Raw genomic sequence first — 18821 nt, forward strand, 5'->3', positions numbered from 1 at the left:
TTCCAGCGTAGGATCATCGCGCCGGGGGCCAGTTAAGCCTGCATTAAATCCGTTTCCTCTGACGCTAGCAGCAATTTCCACCCCAACCACTGCCTTTGCGCATTGCATCATCCATCCCCAAGGTGACTGTTCTTGGAACCCCAGTATGAGCACCTCCCGAGGCGCCAAATCCTTTGACTCCGCTGCGCCGGTCATTCAGATCGTATCTACCGGCTTCAATATTCCGGTAAATACGCTCAGCAACTTCCAAGAATGCCCGTTCTACACCATCTCCCGACTTGGCACTGGTCTCGACGTAGCGAACGATATTATTCAAGCGGCACCATTCCTCGGCCTCCTCCTGGGTGACCTGCCTTTGATTGGCGCCTGATTCATTTCCGGCCAAATCTGTCTTATTTCCAACCAAGATAACCACAATACCCTCCTCAGCAATCTGGCGGAGATCTTGAAGCCACTGCGTACATGATATGAAGGTTGATCGCCGGGAGATATCAAAGACGAGGAGAGCACCGGACGCGCCTCGGAAGTATGAGCGGGTAATAGACTTGTATGTTTCTTGGCCAGCAGTGTCCCAAAGAGAAAGCTTCATCCGTTTCTGGGTGGGTAGCTCTTGTGGTTTCCGGGGTGGCGTGGGGAGACCACCGGAGGTCGGTGTTTCCTCCGAAGGAATCTCGCGGGCGGCGCTGCGTGAAAGCTCATCTAGCCCTAGCTCCTGTGATGCAGGGGGCCCAACCGGGACAATCCTCGAACCGAACTCGACGCCGATAGTGACATCGTGAGTAGGGGAGAAGCGACCTTCGCAGAGGCGAATAGTGAGCTAATACACAGCTTAGTTAGCACGGACTTGGGGCCAGAGGGAAGCCGATAACACCAGACTCACGCTGGACTTGCCGGTACCCGAGTCACCGATGCAGACAAGCTTAGCGATATAATCCCATGGCTGTGACATGGAGAAAGAGTGTGTTCAAACGTGAATACGGTAACCTGTTCTGCGCCAGCGTCAGGAGTGGACCTGGTTGTTATCGGGGGGAGGTCCTTATCGGCTGGCTGAGTCAGCTATCGGGGCCTGACCTGCCCGGATGACGCTTGCATCACCTGAATGACCGGTCAACCTTCACCTTTTAATGTCCTCTGCTCGTCCTGCCCGGTTTGCAAGATCGGGTAGTTTCAAGACCGGGGATCGCTTCGCTCACTATTCTCTGCATCTGAACAATCGAGAAACTCAACATTCTTCCCACTAATCCTTTCATATCCAGCGTAATTCCGGAGAGTGGGCCATGTTCTCGGAATGTATGTATAGACCCCATACCTACCTGGATGCGTCTCTGACTGGAACTGTCTCCGCGCTTGTTTACAGATGCCTCACGTTTCCTCGCTCAGTCACAGTCGCGAGTCGCGTCTCGCCCAGACGAGCTACAAAGAACCGGCCGTGCTCCTCCAAACCAGCGGCAAGGCAGCACACGACACCCATCTTCGCGCTCCTACTTAAGAAGCGGTGACCCATATCGACCGGGTGCATCACAGATCTCCAACTTCCCCTTTGCATCTCGAGCATCGGCTCAACCAGCTCCGTTATTCTACAGTGCGACCGACGAATTTCGAGAAGAAGATGACGAGACCGAGCGGGAACGCGAGATTGCGGATTTCTATGCTCTGCAACGTTCAAGGAGGCATTTTGGTGATAGTCACCTGAGAGAATCTTCAGAGAACGATGAAGATTCAAATCACTCTGTGGATTTGGATGAGGGTCAATCTCGGTATGATGAGCGGCCAGGGAATGGTAAGGGTATCAAAAGCTCCTGGCGTGGGGAGAAGAGTATACCTGCTCCCCGACAATCTCGAATAGAAACCGTGGTGGAAGGGGTGGAACAAGCATCCGAGTCCTACTCCAGCCCTGGCAGTAGTCGAGCCAGAGGTAACTTGGTCGACGTGGGGCTGGAGGATTCCTTTCGAGGGGGACTGGGCGATACCGACCGCATGCCGTCTGAGATGGTTGGCGATGAACCGCCCATCCAACGGTTTCGAGAACGACCCTCTGTCAAAGATGACTCCTTTGGCTTCAATGAATCCGACAATCCTGCCGAGCAGACTCGACCGTTATTCTCTTCAGAAGCTCCACGACGGCCGAGTTCGACAAGCTCTCTTCCTGCATCGATTTCACCTCTAACATCCGAGACTACCATGCACGATGCCTTCTGGGGGCAGCTATTCCTGATCGCTCTTGCAGGGCTATTTGCGACTTCATTCTTGGTCTACCTGCATACATCAACCCCATCATCCGGTGACAAGACGCAATGGGGGGACACCATCTACTTCACCGTTCATGGGTCATACTTCCTGTTAGGGATTTACACTCTTGTATCGGTGTTTGTCTCCCTAATCTGGCTGGCTCTGCTACGGTCCTATGTGCGCATTCTGGTCTACATCGTCGTTGTTGCGGTGCCTATTATTCTATACTCATTTTCGTTGTACCCTTTCATCTCGAGCTTCAAGGGTGCATGGAATGGGACCAGCTTCCAAGACAGAGTGATGCGCTGGGGATCCTTTGTTCCTTTCGTGATGGCGAGTCTATGGATATACAACGTCCTCCGAGGTCGTCGGGCAATCGGCAAGGCGATCGGTGTGCTGGAGTTTGCTTGCCGCATCCTTGCTGCAAACCCCGAGCTTCTTGCCCTCGGCCTGGTCATCCTTGCCTGCGTCGTCTCCTGGACGTGGATCTGGATGCTCATGTTCACCCGCGTGTTCCTTGGCGGCCACTTATCTGGCTCGAGGTCATTCATCATCGATCTCAGCAGCTGGTGGCTCGGCGTTTACTTCGTGCTGATCTACCTGTGGTCGATTGGAGTGATTGCGGGTGTTCAGCGTGCTGTCACCGCAGCCACAGTCAGCCAATGGTACTTCCACCGTCTCTCAAGCCCGGCACCTACTTCAAGGCAGATCGTCCAGGCAGCCGTCATCCATGCCACCACCACGTTGTTCGGGACGATTAGTCTTTCCCGCCTACTAGGGCTTCTCATTCGTCTACCAATCCTCCTTCTACCTAACCGACTATCCTCCATCATCAGCCTCTTTGCATACTCCCTCATCCCCACTCCCATTGCGTATCTCACGAACCCGCTCTCTCTAACCTATGCCGCGATCCACTCACAGCCATTGGGCGCTTCTGCCCGAGGCTTAAGTCAAATGACCCTCCTAGCACCATCAGCAGCATCGACATCTCTCCATCCTGGCGCCTATTCCCGCTCACCAGGGGCATCAGCATCTCTCCTCTCCTACCGGCTCTCCAAATTAATCCTCCATGCCACACGCTTCATGATGTCTCTAGCCCTCGGTTTCGGTGGCTGGGTCACAACAGCCCGAAGTCTCAACACGAGCGGTACAATACGGGGCAGTATGTATGCCTACGTGGTCGGCCTCATCGCCGCAACGATTGGCTGGAGTATCTTGGGCGCTATGGAGAGTGTCATCGCCGACATCGTGGATGCCGCTGTGATATGCTGGGCAAGTGAAGTCGGTGTGTATGGACGAGAAGCTCGATATTGCCGGGAGGCTGGGTGGTTATTTGGAGATTCGAATTCGGATTTCCGGCATGAGTATGGGGAAGTTTAGCGTTTTTTTCCTTGATGATCATGATTATTCTTTTTCTTTGATGATTTCCCCTTTGTTCTTTCTTCCTTTGCTGCCTTTTCCCTTCTCTTGAGCGGATTGACATTGCCTGGATTCTCAACGGTAGTATCTTTACAACAAAAGGACTATATCTATATAGAATCACATTTTCTTGGGAATTACATGCACATTGGCTCTTTGTAAAATGAGATAGGTATGTGTTTAGATGCTACACTATATGCTGCTTCTTGCCAGCATTCCCATCGGTCTCAGCCCCGTGTAGGTAAACAGGCTGTTACTGCACACCATAGTCCTAGGAGCCTACTAAAAAACCAAGACACTGATTCGAGATTTGTATTGGCCGTGATATATCTTAACATCTCCAATACCTACAATCCAAAAAAAGAGTAGAAAAAAAACATCCAGGGCTCATTGGTATCATGGGGAGGGAAGAAACAATCACTCAAAAAGAACAACCCCGGGACGCCGAATTACTCGGGAGAGCAAGTCTGCACAAAACGGGAAAGCGAGACCAAAACCGAGAAAAGAAGAAAGAGAAGGATTTAGACAAATCGAAAGCGCGCAAAATGGCAATTGGGAATATCGCTGGATAAACACTCAACATAAAAATCAGAGGGCCCAGACCCAGATTCAGATTCATCAAAGGCCTAGGCGACCTTGCCACTCCACGCCTTCTTGTGTGCACCATTCCTTCAGGAGAGACCAGCCGAAACGGACCACTTCGATGGGTGGTGTGGCTACACCGAGAGGAAGGAAATATTCACCGGCATAATCCCCCGGTTTGAGAGATATTTTGCCTCGCTCGGCGTAATGGTGAGAGCGCCGGGACCAGGTGGTAGGAAAGTCTCGACTGAGAATATCCTCAGAAAGACCGCGGGAACCATCCAGCCACAACTTCTGCGACTCCTTGTAGTGTTCCAGCAGGCGGCTTTTCAGCTCCACAAATTCCTTGAGGCTCTTCTTGTTCTCGTCTGCTAATACGGTGTTGCCGTCGCTGCCTGGTGTGGGTACTGGGGTATGTTCTCCAGGCAACGGAGTAACGGCGAGACGTTCAAGGTCCAATGCGTGAATAGTATCGTAGGAAACTGCACCTAGGAGCTGGCATAAATTATGCAAGGCCGGAAAGGAGAAACTGTTTTTCTTGACGGCGCGCCAATAGGGTATAATGGAACGCCAGGCGGATGAGTCTCCCCCTTGTCGAACGAGGGCTTTCCCTTGGTCGTCGGCCACGAAAGCGAGAACGAAGCACATGATCGCCTCCATAGCAGTCACGACGGCCAATTTCTCATCGGTAGCGGAGGGTCCGTTGTTGTATCGTTCGGCGGCATGTTTCAAGTCTCGACCGATTCTGGTGAAATTCCTGAAGTCTTCCTGCCAGGCCCTTCGCTCCTGGTCTCGTCGGTCGTGATTGCGGGAGCGATTCTCTGGTTGTGAGGGTGATCCTTTGCTGCCTGGGTCGACTGAGAGACGTTTGGTGGCCAGGTTGACGGGTGTCCTGCTTTCGCCTTCTGCAAGATCATTGCGGCGGCCTCCATAGCCCTTGAGGTCTTTGACGGGTGTTAAGGAGGTCGTCTTGACTTTTTCGGGAGCGGGTGGGTGAGGCTTTTCAACTGATGGTCTCGGTTCCTTCACGCGGGGATTGTTACCGCTAGGACCAGGTGTCGATTCACCGGCCTCGGGCTTGGTCTTGGGCTTGACTCGATCAGACGGTGGATTTGCACGAGTTGGCCCTGAGTCCTTCCTCCGTTCGACAAGGGGAGTCTCCTCCATCTCCGTGTCTTGACCTGACGGCGAATCCGCCCGGTGGGCTTTCCTTTTACCGGGGAATTTGAGCAGACTGTCAACTCGTTTTCGGTTCATCTTTCCATAGCGCAATTTCACAATCAGACTTGACCGGGAGGAGTGGGAGGAATCCTTTGCCAAAATGCCCGCACGGCTGCTTTGTAGACTCGAGTTGCTGCTGTTATTCACGGACGTAGGAGTTCGAGAGTGGCCTGTATCGTCCCGCCTCGGCTTGGCAACTGGATTGTCACGCTTCGGGGAGCTTTGGCCGGGCGAATTCTCCTTTTCCTTGAGCTGTGCCAATTCCTTTTCAATCTCCGGGGGTAGAGTCGGAGATAATAACCGCGGTAGTCGGGGTCCCGAGCTGACCTCCGGGGCGGGCGAGGGAGGAAGTGTTGGGGAGAGGAGCCTTGGGAGTATTTTAGCAGCTGTGACTTCTTTGCGCGACTCTTTCTCGGGCGATAATCGCGGTTTCTTGGAAGAATGCATGCTTGATTCCTTGGTCGCGTGTGAATTCCCTTGCTCGGTATCTGTGGTCGGGGGCCGCTTCTTGGCTGTTTTTTCTGGAGAGAGGTCTGGGCGTGGTTTCGCGGGATTTTGAGGCTTCGGTTCAGGCTTCTCAAGCTTCTCGTGCTTCTCGTGCTTGTCGTGGTGCTTCTTTACAGGGTCGGGGTTCGGTGCGCGTGGTGTGTTGTCGCGCCGGTCCGAGTTGGAACGGTCCCGGCCCTTCTGATCATGAATTGCCGGTGATGGGGACGGGGCAGCTCCAGTGGTTTTCTGATTCTTGTAGTCGTTCAAGCTAATCTTCTTCTTGGCCACAGTTTCTCGGGGCTTGTGCTCGGTGGTCGTCCTCGGGCCGGGAGGTTGATCCAACATCATGCGACCCGACTCGTCGGACCAATCGCCAACCGCTACTAGCAAGGAATCTGTGTCGTGGTGTGTCAAAAAGGTCATATACTGAAGTTCCTGCTCGTCCTGGCGGAAGGGACGGTCATGTCCCACGGCCCAATTGCTGTTGGCGGAGCGGGATCCGAGACGATACGGCGCATTCGTTGGGAGGGTGAGGAGGTAAGGATGAAGGGGGAGTACGTCGTCGGAGAGGCGCTTCAATCGCTGGTTCAGAATGTCCAGATCGGATGCAGGGGGTTGGCTCGAGAGCTGGGAGAGTGAAGTATCCGCGGAGGGGGGCTGATCGTTCACCGACATCGCAGTCCGCGGGGGATATGAAGGGATTCGTGAACCATGGATCAGAATGCGCGCGCACGGGCCAGAAGAGAGGGAGGTTGTTGATGTGAAGTTGGAGATGTTGAGTGAGTCGAGGACCTTGAATGGCCGAGTGGTGGTGGATTTGGAGAGTATGCGCCGGAAGTAAGAAGAGGAATCGGGTGCGGGTCCAAACACATCGAGGCGAGGGTGCGCGTGAGAGAGAGAGAGAGTAAAAGAGGCACAGAGCGGGTCAACAAGCACCGCTAGAGAGCCTCTAAGGCATTATTGCTCTGTGAAAATGATATATAGGGAATAAAGAGTGATGAAGTTAGAGAGTAGAAGCTTGTCAAGCAATCAGTTGCCTGTTTGAAAGGGGCCGAGGAGGAAAGAAGTTGGAGATGGGAGGAACTTTGAAGTCTCAATGAAGACTGGAACAAGTCTCAGCTGCCCGCCTCGCCGCTTTTTAGTGTTTAGAGCAACACCCAACACTTTGATTTACTATAGTTAATACTATAGTCCTACTATCTCATAGTTACAGTCTAATGAATGTTCGACCTATACTTAGTCCTATCCATAGCAAACACTAGAAGCTCCCTCCTTTGTTATGATTAAGATCACAGCTGCATCACCATGTGATTGTATAGGGTTACAACCACAGCTATACAAATCACAATCCTAAGAGTGCCTTATACAATCTCTACCAGCAAGAAACAAAGAAAATCATTGCTGGAGAGCAATTTCAAAATATCCCTGGGAGCCAACTCGAACATGTACTCTTCTTTTTGATCCACCCACGGACACCCCACCCCATTGTATATAGATGATCTACACATATACCCTATTTACACACAAATACCCCATATATCCCACAGTTTCCCCCTATCTCCTACTCATGACCGATCATCCTCACCAAAGTTCTCCCGCCAAAAAGCCCGGAAATGGTGTTGCTGTCCCACCTCCGAAATCTCCTCCACCTCCTTCGGGGTCAAGTTAAAGGTCAACACCCGCAAGTAACTAGCCAAACGAGTTTCCTTGCTACTAGTAGTGATTGAAATCACCCCTTGTTCCAAACACCAGCGCAACAAGATCTCGCCAGGGTTGACCGCATACTTGGTAGCCAGACCCGACAACAGAGAATCCAATGGGCCACCAGCGGCACGAGTGACCGGCGTTAGGCCACTATAGCTGACAGTCTTGATACCCTTGCTTTCTTGCCAGGGCACCAGGTTGCCGTGCTGGAGATACGGGTGGTACTCGATCTGGTTCACGGCCGGAATGACCTTTGCAGTTTCCAGAACTGTTTCCAAATGGCTTTGCAGGAAGTTGGACACTCCAATAGACCGGGCTTTACCTGAGGCCTTGACCTGTTCCATAGCAGCCCAGGCAGATTGTAGTTGCTCCTTAGTCTGGGCAAAGAAAGGTTGGTGAATCAGGTACCTGAATAGGGGTCAATTATGAGGTCTGAGACGCAATATAGCAATGCCGAGGCAAAGTCCCATTAACCATTTGGGGGGGGGGGGGGGGGGGGGGAAACATACAAGTCCACATAATCCACCTGAAGCTTTTTCAGACTGGCATCCAGTGCAGCAGGAATATCGGCTATATTTTTGTTCACTTTGGTCGTGACAAACAGCTGCTCCCGTGGGATGCCAGATTCCCTAATGGCCTGGCCAAGTTCTCCCTCGGTACGGTAGACTTCAGCTCCATCGAGGTGATAATATCCCAGCTTCACGGCGTTCTTGGCCGAGTCTACCAGGTCGCGATTCAGGTCGGAATCAGTCTTTTTGAACCATGCGGTGCCGGTGCCATAGCCGAGCTAGTGGGGTAGAGGGGGTTGATGTTAGTATGCCAAATAGATAAAACAGCATAGAATGATAGCACAGGGAAGGAATTGCAGCGTATATCATAGAAGACATGGAATATGAATGCTAGTACTTACTACGGGAATCGATGAACCATCGTTGAGCTTGGTGGACGGAATAGAACGGGAGGTAGCCATGGCTATGTACAGAGAGTATAGTAGGAAGTTGAGGAGTTACAGAGTCGAGGTTGGTAATTGGAGAAGTGGGACATGGACAGACTTAAGTATCCAATAACTTGAATCCTGATTTAAACTCTCTAACTCCATCTCGTCTACATTTTCCCCATTGTGCCCGTCCGGAAGCGGGTCAGTTCCGCCAGAAGAGAACCTCCATAAGGGAAGCCTTTCTCCTTACAGATAGTCGGATAAGAAGAATCTCCCATAACCGAGTTAGCCAGAAATGCCGATACACTTACCCATTCTGGATAACTTGAATATATGATGATATCCCAGATCAATACCGACTTAGTAGTTGTACTTTACCCACGGGCCAGACGAGTCGCGATTAATAATTCACATGATGTCATCCGCGCCGCCCTGACGCGACTGAAGTTTATCAGATTCATTCCAATTAACTACTGCATATACTGTACACTTACTCCCTAGTCAGGAAAGTGACTCACCAAATTCGACATCTCTATGCCCGCAATTCCAGCTCGTATCCTACGCGCCTGCACCGGTCGATCTCTGTACATGTCCACCACCACATCACTCAATTCCCAAACACGGATCCGACTGGGCCAAATGGAGTCCCATCTCTCCACCAGCAGTAACAACAACACCACCAGTCCCAGTACTACTCCGCCCGGGACAATGTCTCTTGCAGACTTGCCGAAATCCAATGTCTTCACCTCCAAATTGCCGGCAGACCCGGCATTCGAGACCCCCGAGGCTTCCCACAAAGCCCCGCGGCAGACGCTGGGCCCCCGCATGGTGAAGGGCGCACTCTTCACCTATGTCCGGCCGGAAGTCGTTGAGTCGCCGGAGTTGCTCGGCGTGAGTCCGAGGGCGATGGCTGATTTGGGCCTCAAGCCTGGCGAGGAACAGACCCCGTCTTTTCAGGCATTGGTGGCGGGTAATGAATTCGCCTGGTCCGAGGAGAAGGGGGGTGTTTACCCGTGGGCGCAGTGCTATGGAGGTTTGTTTTTCACTGCATTCACAAAAGAAACTAAATATTGAAAACTAACCATTATCTATGTACGGACAGGCTGGCAATTGTAAGAAGTGACCCTGCATCTATTTTATCTCTCAACAACCTCCGCGGGGAAAAACTAACAACTACCAGTGGCTCATGGGCGGGGCAATTGGGAGACGGGGTAAGCTATCTTCTCCTAGACTGAAAGAGCACCAAAAGAGATTGAACATGGCTAATCTACTTATAGCGGGCAATCAGTCTCTTTGAAACCACTAACCCTCAGACCAAGAAGAGATATGAACTCCAACTAAAAGGAGCCGGAAAAACGCCCTATTCACGGTTCGCCGACGGCAAGGCAGTCCTTCGCTCTAGCATCCGTGAATACATCGTCTCAGAAGGTATGTTTCGACCAAAACCCGTAGCCCCCTCACTCTTCTGCAGTATGTGCATTTGCTAAGACATCATGTAGCCCTTAATGCCTTAGGTGTGCCCACCACCCGCGCACTGTCCTTGACTCTACTTCCAAAATCCCAGGTACTGCGCGAACGCCTCGAGCCCGGCGCCATCGTCGCCCGATTCGCCGAAAGCTGGCTACGAATCGGCACATTCGATCTCCTCCGGGCCCGTGGTGAACGCGACCTGATCCGGCAACTCTCCACCTTCATCGCCGAAGATGTCTTTGGCGGCTGGGAAACCCTACCCGCGGCAATCTCAGTAGGTGAAGGACAGACAGCCGCCGAGATGGACAATCCACCCCGTGGCATCAGCCGCGACGAAGTCCAGACCCAACAGGGCGTCGACGAGAATCGATTCGCGCGGTTATACCGGGAGATAGTGCGGCGGAATGCAAAGACCGTGGCTGCATGGCAAGCATACGGGTTCATGAACGGCGTGCTCAACACGGACAACACGTCTATTTACGGGTTATCTCTGGACTACGGTCCATTCGCGTTCATGGACAATTTCGACCCGCAATACACGCCGAACCACGACGACCATATGCTACGCTACTCGTACAAGAACCAACCCAGCATTATCTGGTGGAATCTCGTTCGACTGGGCGAGTCACTAGGCGAACTCCTCGGCGCGGGCAATAAAGTCGACGACGAGAAATTCATCAAAGACGGTGTCAGCGAAGACATGGAAGCGGAACTAATCAAACGAGCCGAAACGGTCATCGAGCGAACGGGCGAAGAATTCAAGACCGTTTTCCTGAACGAGTACAAGCGTTTGATGTGTCGACGTCTAGGATTGAAGACGGAACAAGAATCTGATTTCCAGAAACTTTTCTCCGAGATGTTGGATACACTTGAAGCGTTGGAATTAGATTTCAATCATTTCTTCCGTCGATTGTCTAACTTGTCTCTGTCGGAGTTGGATACCGAGGAGAAGCGGGTTGCTGCAGCATCGGTGTTCTTCCATGCCGAGGGTTTCGGGGGAATTGGGTATACCGATGAATCAGCCCGAGCTCGCATTGCCAAATGGCTGGAGAGCTGGCGTGCTCGTGTAATCGAGGACTGGGGCAATGATGGAGATAACGAGAGACAAACTACTATGAAGGCCGTCAATCCTAACGTGAGATCCCTTTTCCTTTCCCTCCAAAGATCTACTACCCTTGTCCCCCATTGAAGTTCCACGAACGTGAACACTAATATATTCCATCAAACGCACAGTTCGTACCCCGAGGCTGGATTCTAGACGAAGTCATCGACAGAGTCGAGAAGAAGGGTGACCGGGCTCTTCTGGGACGAGTGATGCAGATGAGTCTGAACCCATTCAATGAGGAATGGGGACTGAATAAGGCCGAGGAAGAGCGATTCTGCGGGGATGTGCCCAAGTACAAGAGAGCTATGATGTGTAGCTGCAGTTCCTAATGGGGTTATGATGATGATGCCTCAGCACCATCACAGAATTTGAGAACTTGCTATCTCGTTGTAAATAGTGTCAAGATTGAATATCATGTACATACATACTATACTCGAATGGGGACTTTCCACCCTTCAGTGGTCTACATCCTACAAGCACTACGAGAAAGACAATTATGGAGAGTCGTAGCCATGCATTTTCCCCATGCACCTAAGTAATCTCCCGTAACTCGCCCAGAGAAAGATCAAAATTCCATGCATACCCCATTTTTTATTTGTGCAGACCGAAAATCACACCACCACCACTGCAACTTCACTTCACATTTTCATCTTCACCATTCCACGCGAGGAAAGCCCGGTAGACACGGAAAGTAAAGAACCAGAACAGAAACAACCCCCGTCAAACCCCGGATCCAGATGAATAGATCCCGACTAGACAGCAGGGCAAGGAAGGGCAGATAAGAGTAGAGAAAGAAATTCAAGGCCCCCCAAGAAAATGCAAAGGAAAAAAGAAAAGACCCATGGTCGTGATTCAAGCCGTGAGTGATAATACAAAGTCAAATAAAACCCGAGGGGAAATAGACATCTCAAATCGTGGCGCATGCAAGAAAAAGGGTTAAACAGAAAGAGGAAAAAGTAATCATCCGTTTTTTTGGTTCTGGCACTCCTATATCCCGAGGAGGACAGGACGAAAGAAGAAAAAAGACGTTGCAAGTTCCAGCAAGGATATTGGGAGGAGGTTGAGGTTTTTAGTTGGGGCAGGCGGCCTGGACGTGGCCGGGCTGCTTGCACTTGTAGCAAACACGCTCACCACGGGCCTCGGTGGAGCAGTCGCGAGAGACGTGGCCGACCTCACCACCTGTAGAAGAAGAAAAGAGGTTAGTTTTATGTTGAACTCGGCTTCAGTCGAAAGAGAAAAAGGGTATACTAACAGTTGTAGCACTTCTGGCCCTGGGTGCAGTCACGGGCCATGTGGCCGAATCCACCGCAGGAGTAGCAGGTCTGGGGACGGCCAGAGCCATAGGAGGAGTAGCCACCACCACCACCACCAGCGTAGTTACCACCACCCTGGGAGCAGTTGCGGGCAATGTGGCCGACCTGGCCGCACTTGTAGCACTCCTGGCCACCACCGGAAGCACCGCCACCGTAGCTGGCACCGCCGCCCTGGGGGCACTCGCGAGACAGGTGACCGGTCTGGCCACAGCGGTAGCAGGTGCGCTCCTTGGGAGGCTCGGGGCACTCGCGGTCTGGAGAGGTGGGGGTGGTTAGTTGGGGACTGAACTGAAGTCATGTCGATGACGCGCGATAGGCGTAGAGGGTAGAGGTCGTTTCGATGGGTTACTTACTGACGTGGCCCTCACCACCGCAGTTGTAGCTATACACGAATGACAATTAGTTCGGCGATTCCCATGAATGATGTTGGCGGGGCATGATAAAATCAGGGACTTACCAAGTGGGGGTTCCCTTCTTGGGGCAGTCCTTGGCCTAAACGTCACATTGTGTCAGTTTTCAAGTTCATGATCTTTTTCCAAGAAAAGGAAAAAGCGAAGCAAGATTCTTCCAGTGATACAGAAGACTCTCAATGAGCCCTCTGCTCTCTGGAGTATCCCAAGCGAAGAGGACACGGCATCTTTACCTGGTGGGAGGCGTCACCGCCTAACGGAAAAGAAAAAAATGTCAGTCAAAAAAATCAAAAAAAATCGAGGCGCCGCGATCAAATCGCGACCAATAGACGATAAGCAGGGGAAATATAAAAGACTGAGCCCGCAAAATGCAAAGCTTAGTGCAGTTATATTGGGAAATTGACAACGCAGCTCACAGCAGGGACTGCGCTCACGAGTTCAAGAGACGATCGGAAGATGGTCCCTTGACTCGTGAACCCAGTGTGCGTGTCATAGGCGAGTCGAGGAAATGATGGAGGGACTCAGAACGTACAGTTGTAGCAGGCACGAGAACGGGGGTCCATTTTGGCTGATGGGGGGGGTATAAATATCGTAGAAGATGGAAAAAAAAAGAGGTTGGATTGGAATAAGAGGTGAGGAGGTGGGATGAGGGGAGGTTTTTTTTTAGGCCAGGAAGCGGGATTGAACAGGCGAAATTTGTAGTGGGGGGGGAAAGGAACAAGGCGGGAAGTTTTCTCCCCTCAGCTCTCAGGCAACTTTTCACATTCGCCAGTTGGATACTCTCAGTCTCCCTTGAACACCAAGACACAACCACAACAGTCTGAGAGAATTTTCAATTCATCACTCTCTTCAGAACCTTTCTGAGACTCGCCGAGACTGGCTGAGACTCGTCTGAGATCTTTCATGAACTCCATAAAAGCCCTTTGCAGGAGATGAGTCTCGCCAAAGGGTATGCGCCCTGGTATTTGGGCAGGTTTCACTCTGCATTCTTCATACATGCGGAAGACTAAGCTTCCCATATTTCAACAATACATTCATTCATGACGCCAACCAGTATCTCCTCCTCATGCATCATCCGAGATGAACCCTTAGACAGGGCTCACAGCAAAGACCAAGATTCAACGGTCGCTTTGAACAGTTTGTCCGCCAGGACGGGGTTCCAGTCCATGGAAGGCTTGCGCTGCCCAAGCTGTAGGTCAGTTGATCCTGGTAAGTCAGCTCCTCTGGATATTTCCTGCTCAACGAGCATCTTCAATTGCGCTGCGAGACCCCTAGCGCCTTATTGTCCGGAGAAGAGCTCGTCATGCCGGCCAACCATCAGAACCGTAGCGAGACCGGCTCCTATGCCAGTAAATCCATTTCGGAATGGAATCCAAGAGGCCCGAAAGTTGGAACTTCAAAATCGCAACCTAAAGAAAAGATTGGGGCGACGGCACATTTATAGCTGGGCAAGAGATCCGCCAGGGTCCCCAGCTGTTCTCGCGGGGCAAGTACCTTGTGCTACGTACGGGGCTTGCGCGACCGGGTCCTTTTGCCCCTGCGTTAGCGCCCCAATCCCAGCCAAGATGCCGTGATGCGGACCCAATCGCCGTGAGAGGGGACTTGGCCAGTCTTGGGACTCGATCGAGATCGTCGAAACATGGTCAATTATTGATGGACCTCCCGCCAAGACCTCTAAACTACATCGAAGAGGTCTTTTCCAATGAGAGCTACGTGAAATCGTAACATTCCAGTAGCTGCGTGCCAACGGTCTTCTCCCGGAGCAAAAGGACTCGCTCTTCATCAAATCCAACGCATCCGTGCATGACAGACACATCATCGAGTGCACCGTCAAGTCCCGAATCGCTCATATCCCCGCGAAGACTTTGAGGTGCAGAGTCAAACTCTGATTCATCTCGATCTTTGTTCTCCGGGTTGACTTGGATGCTGTTATCTTCTTGCAATAATTGCCGGCTGCCGAGAGAGCGCACTGCAGGTTCCAGCTCCCAGATGCGAATCTCGTCACCACGAGAACTCACAGAAACTGCTTTACCCCGGTTGGTCACTTGTACGGCAGACACGGAAGACGTATGCCCCCAAAGTCGCTGACCACCGCGGACATAGAGACGCCGAGAGTCAGATACCAGTAGGTACATGGTCAAAGTATTGTCCGCATGCGAGGTGAGCAGATAGGGATGAGAGTAGGACATGGAGGTTGGCGGGTGTGGATGCATAATTGAGGGCGCTACGGGGGCTGCAGTAATATGGCCATCACTTGCGTCGGTCCCCGTGGAATGCCGTCGTATACGCGAGGATGTCCGACCTCGTGGTTGCGTGGTCCCGTACTGGGAATCGACCGTACTGGCCAGCCGGGATTCCACCTGCTCACCATCTGGATTGAACCGCAGCTCTTGAATGCCCAAAGACCATCCACAGCCAATGTGGTAGAAACTGTATACAATCGTAGCCACAATTTCCAAGCCAGATGTGCGGAGAGAAAGCGTCATCGGTGCCACCATATTGGCTGCGTTGAGAGAAGCCAATTTCCGCAGGTTTTTACTTTCGTCTATGTTCCCCGAAACGTGAGACGAGACTCGCAGATTGTACAATGAAAGGCTCTTGTGTTGAGAGACAATCAAGAGATATGGCGAGGATAAAGCAACGGCCGTGATGGCGCCGTCCTTGAATCCAATGTGACTAGATTGGAGGTATAGTCGCGAAGTTTCCATATCGAAGACATAGCGATTGAAGTGGCCATCATCGAATCCAACCACAATTTCCTGTTCATCATCTAGCTGGCTCACCGCTAACGCAGTTGGACAGACTGCAGTCTCGTCTATTTCCTTTGGAAAAGGAATACTTGCCAGGCAGTATGCCGGATCCTTTGCACACCATGCCCGAAGCCCATGCGCCTGATCAGCTGTGAAAACAACCCCGGCACAAAGCTTGACCAACACAGGAGGCGCCGGGGGCCGGGGGAACTCGACTTCGGTTACCCGACAGACTCCCGTGGACCAATTGTGCCGAAGACGATATTGCCCTTTCCAATTGGTGGCCTTCCCTTCCTCGGCCAGGTGACTGTGATCAAACCATGTCGAGACTTTTGGCGTGTACTCTACCCTCGGTGGTAGTGAAGAGCGAGTGACATTGGCCAAGCGACGAGCTCGAGGGCGAACCCATTGCGAATAGTACTGTCTTTTCCAAAGCTCCGAATCGCCGGCGAGAGTGTGGAATCGATGGGATAATCTAGTTTTGGATATGAGTAAAATGCGCGAGTATTTATAATCAATTCTTAATCTCGAACCTTTGGCACACATTCAACGACGAAATTGGGAGAAATGACAAGATATGGAGGAGTAGTTCATCGCTTAGGGAAGATAGCCGGTCGAGCGGGGAGGTCACAGTATCACGATACCTCTTGGTAGGGGGTAGATCGAGCTGTATATCATCTCTCCGGCGCTTGGACATGCTGCTGAAAAGCCTTTAATCGCATCAAGTGGACATGACCTGCGGTGGCTGTGAGGCGAATACACAATGGTGGAAAGCTGCTGATGCTTCGTCAGAGGGCCCCTTATCAGTGACCGATAAGCAAGTGTTAAAAGGGCGGTGTATAAAAGCGGTGTGTATACTGCCCGTTTGACGCGTGCTACTCGAGTCGCGTTTTACGGATTAATTTGTCTTCTTCTCCACGAAACTCGATGGAGGCTCTAAAGGACTTGCATACCTCTCTTGTAGAGGCATGTGAGGTATCCTTTAGAAATGCCCATAAAGAGCTTGAGACTGAACTGGCTGCTCGAGATGCACGTATTCACGAAGCCGAACGGAACGTATCAAATGCTCTCCAGGCTCAGCAGGCCGCCGAGCAAAAGGTCGAAGAGCTTCAGCGTGAAGTGTCTGCGCTGCGAAATGAGCTAAGTACTTACAATGCGGATCCAAAAGATGTCGAATTGCCGACTGGAATAAGCAACCTGGAGAGAGAATTCGCACCCAAGAACATTTGGAGGACCGATCTACTTGAGGCAGATCAATTACGTGATATCCTCGAAGACAAATACACGACGCTCTATACCGATCTGCAAGCATTTAGCCGGAGCTGGGGTGGTCTCAAATCAAAACTGCTTCAGCACAAGAAGAAGTTGCAGCTTTGGGACAAACAATTGAACAAGGACTCGTTCACGATCCTTCTGGACAAGGGTCCAGTGACATTCCAGAGGGTGTCGGACAATACTCAAGTCTCAGGACTGGTCTCCAATACTGGCACACCTGCCCCGAATGTGGAAAGTCGAACGGATGCAAACCCTTACATCAAAACCGAAGAATGCAGCCAACAAATAGCTGCCCCCAATCAGCTTATGAGTACAGCTACCCAGAACACCGCCACTAGTGATGTTCTCTCGTCGGAGTCCAATTCAGACGTACTGCCCCCTCTGCCCAACATCCAGACGAAAAAGCGAAAGCGGGTCCTTCCCTCTGCTCAAGAGCCGAGACTTGGTGCCCCCGAGAGACCGGTACTTGTCAAGGCCGAGACAATGTCATCAAGTCCAATGCACCATGGAGTAACTCTTGGATCCGGTCCGAATTTCCCCAGCACCCAAGATTTAGATGAGATCGGTGGTACTGTGCCGACACCTACGAAAAGGCATGCTCACCGAGAGGTCCACTGGGAAGATGGAGGCGAGGAATCAGCCCCCGGCACGCGAAATGCCATTACAGATCGCGAAATTCAGCATCAAAATGTGCTCCAGCCAGTTGATGGGAATTTACGATCAATTAGATCTTGGGGGAAACAACCCGAGTTGCAAAAGCCGAAGTCTTCAACTATCCAAGCCCTTCTCATGGCAGAAGATGGTGATTGTGGTGATGACCAGGATCAGTCCCGAAAGAAGCGCGCAAAGAGTGCGGCGGCCGTCCGGAATGAGTTCCCTAGCGCCGTTCGGAATCGTTTGCAAGGTCTTCTAGAAGGATCATTGCCATCTAAATCGCCCCTTCGTTCTCCTAGAAACGTTTTGACCCGCGTTCAGGACGAAGGTGGGAATTTCGACATACGTCAAAAGAGCATGACCACCAAGTCTGCATCTCCCCATGCACGACCAGAGCCAGTCGAACAGCCATCTCAAATAGGCCCAGAGGGGGTACCGGAAGAAGAACCATACCGATCCCGACCTCTCCACCGTCTAAACCTCGATCATTTCAAAATCAATCCCACCAGAAATCAAGGCCTCGACTACGCATACGACACAGTTGTCCGTAAGAAGGATGACCGAAAATGCATGTCCGGCTGTACACGCCCCGGCTGCTGTGGAGATCGATTTCGCGCCATGGCTCGCATGGCAGTGCAAGGTACCACCATCTCCGCCGAGCAGAAGGAGGAAGACCAGCGGATTCTCGAAGAGTACGTTGGTGAGGACCAACATTTGCTTGATGGGTTGAATGACAAGGACCGCAAGAATCTACTTGTGGAAGCTCGAGCACGAGCCCTTGCCAATCAATATGGAAGGCATCGACATACTCACCAACGAGCTCGGAGTCCACCTGGATTCTGGCGAACTGAGATGCCGTCTACGCAAGAAATTGAGAAAGATCGCGAAGATGCGAGGAGGATGGAGCGGGAGAAGGTCGAGGAGCGATATCGAGAGGCTATGCGACCTGGAGGGCTTTGGACTTGGGCTGATGAGTGATTGTTATGTACTATGTGATATGGAGATATGAACGAATGTGAACGGAATCGTGCGAAGCACATGAAAAGTAACTTAATGTGAATCGAAAGAACTATGAAAACGATATAGGCTAACAGGTAGAGGAAATGCAGTGAACAAGGAGTTGCAGGGTAAATTGTAACATCATATCATGAAAAAACACAAAGCAAAGAGAATCAACATTGTTGTTTATCAAGTTAAGCTCAGGACTACCGAGTCTATCTACGGAGTCCTCCGTCGGCCGCAAGCAACCTCGGCCCCCGAGGG

General features: G+C 51.7%; 8 protein-coding genes across 8 annotated transcripts; 3 read left to right on the plus strand and 5 right to left on the minus strand.

Moving 5' to 3' along the window:
- Positions 1-64: 64 nt before the first annotated feature.
- Positions 65-949, minus strand: N7473_000349 (Rab family GTPase; the record flags this gene model as incomplete). Its single annotated transcript, XM_057146289.1, has 2 exons — positions 65-817; positions 881-949. 2 exons carry the CDS (start codon positions 947-949, stop codon positions 65-67), a joined length of 822 nt encoding a protein of 273 aa, XP_057014175.1.
- A 168-nt stretch (positions 950-1117) lies between these two features.
- N7473_000350 (uncharacterized protein) lies at positions 1118-3791 on the plus strand. Its single transcript, XM_057146290.1, has 2 exons — positions 1118-1290; positions 1358-3791. Exons 1-2 carry the CDS (start codon positions 1278-1280, stop codon positions 3607-3609), a joined length of 2265 nt encoding a protein of 754 aa, XP_057014176.1. The 5' UTR covers positions 1118-1277; the 3' UTR covers positions 3610-3791.
- Positions 3792-4266: 475 nt separating this feature from the next.
- N7473_000351 (uncharacterized protein) lies at positions 4267-6615 on the minus strand (the record flags this gene model as incomplete). The annotated part of the gene is made up of 1 exon (XM_057146291.1): positions 4267-6615. The coding sequence occupies one exon, from the start codon at positions 6613-6615 to the stop codon at positions 4267-4269; it is 2349 nt and encodes a 782-aa protein (XP_057014177.1).
- Positions 6616-7505: 890 nt separating this feature from the next.
- N7473_000352 (aldo/keto reductase) lies at positions 7506-8614 on the minus strand (the record flags this gene model as incomplete). The annotated part of the gene is made up of 3 exons (XM_057146292.1): positions 7506-8052; positions 8154-8431; positions 8555-8614. 3 exons carry the CDS (start codon positions 8612-8614, stop codon positions 7506-7508), a joined length of 885 nt encoding a protein of 294 aa, XP_057014178.1.
- A 501-nt stretch (positions 8615-9115) lies between these two features.
- On the plus strand, positions 9116-11485 carry N7473_000353 (uncharacterized protein; the record flags this gene model as incomplete). Its single annotated transcript, XM_057146293.1, has 6 exons — positions 9116-9614; positions 9684-9693; positions 9762-9792; positions 9859-10009; positions 10081-11186; positions 11285-11485. The coding sequence occupies 6 exons, from the start codon at positions 9116-9118 to the stop codon at positions 11483-11485; spliced, it is 1998 nt and encodes a 665-aa protein (XP_057014179.1).
- Positions 11486-12225: 740 nt separating this feature from the next.
- Positions 12226-13442, minus strand: N7473_000354 (uncharacterized protein; the record flags this gene model as incomplete). The annotated part of the gene is made up of 6 exons (XM_057146294.1): positions 12226-12335; positions 12409-12723; positions 12823-12851; positions 12927-12961; positions 13113-13132; positions 13412-13442. The coding sequence occupies 6 exons, from the start codon at positions 13440-13442 to the stop codon at positions 12226-12228; spliced, it is 540 nt and encodes a 179-aa protein (XP_057014180.1).
- Positions 13443-13544: 102 nt separating this feature from the next.
- N7473_000355 (WD domain protein) lies at positions 13545-16409 on the minus strand. Its single transcript, XM_057146295.1, has 2 exons — positions 16163-16409; positions 13545-16104 (listed from the first exon to the last, which is right to left on the minus strand). The coding sequence occupies exons 1-2, from the start codon at positions 16324-16326 to the stop codon at positions 14589-14591; spliced, it is 1680 nt and encodes a 559-aa protein (XP_057014181.1). The 5' UTR covers positions 16327-16409; the 3' UTR covers positions 13545-14588.
- Positions 16410-16556: 147 nt separating this feature from the next.
- On the plus strand, positions 16557-18536 carry N7473_000356 (SAE2 C-terminal domain-containing protein; the record flags this gene model as incomplete). Its single annotated transcript, XM_057146296.1, has 1 exon — positions 16557-18536. One exon carries the CDS (start codon positions 16557-16559, stop codon positions 18534-18536), a length of 1980 nt encoding a protein of 659 aa, XP_057014182.1.
- Between the last annotated feature and the right edge of the window lie 285 nt (positions 18537-18821).

The sequence above is a fragment of the Penicillium subrubescens genome, assembly GCF_028828155.1.
Source record: "Penicillium subrubescens strain IBT 31985 chromosome Unknown utg000001l_segment0_segment0, whole genome shotgun sequence".
NCBI lineage: Eukaryota > Fungi > Ascomycota > Eurotiomycetes > Eurotiales > Aspergillaceae > Penicillium > Penicillium subrubescens.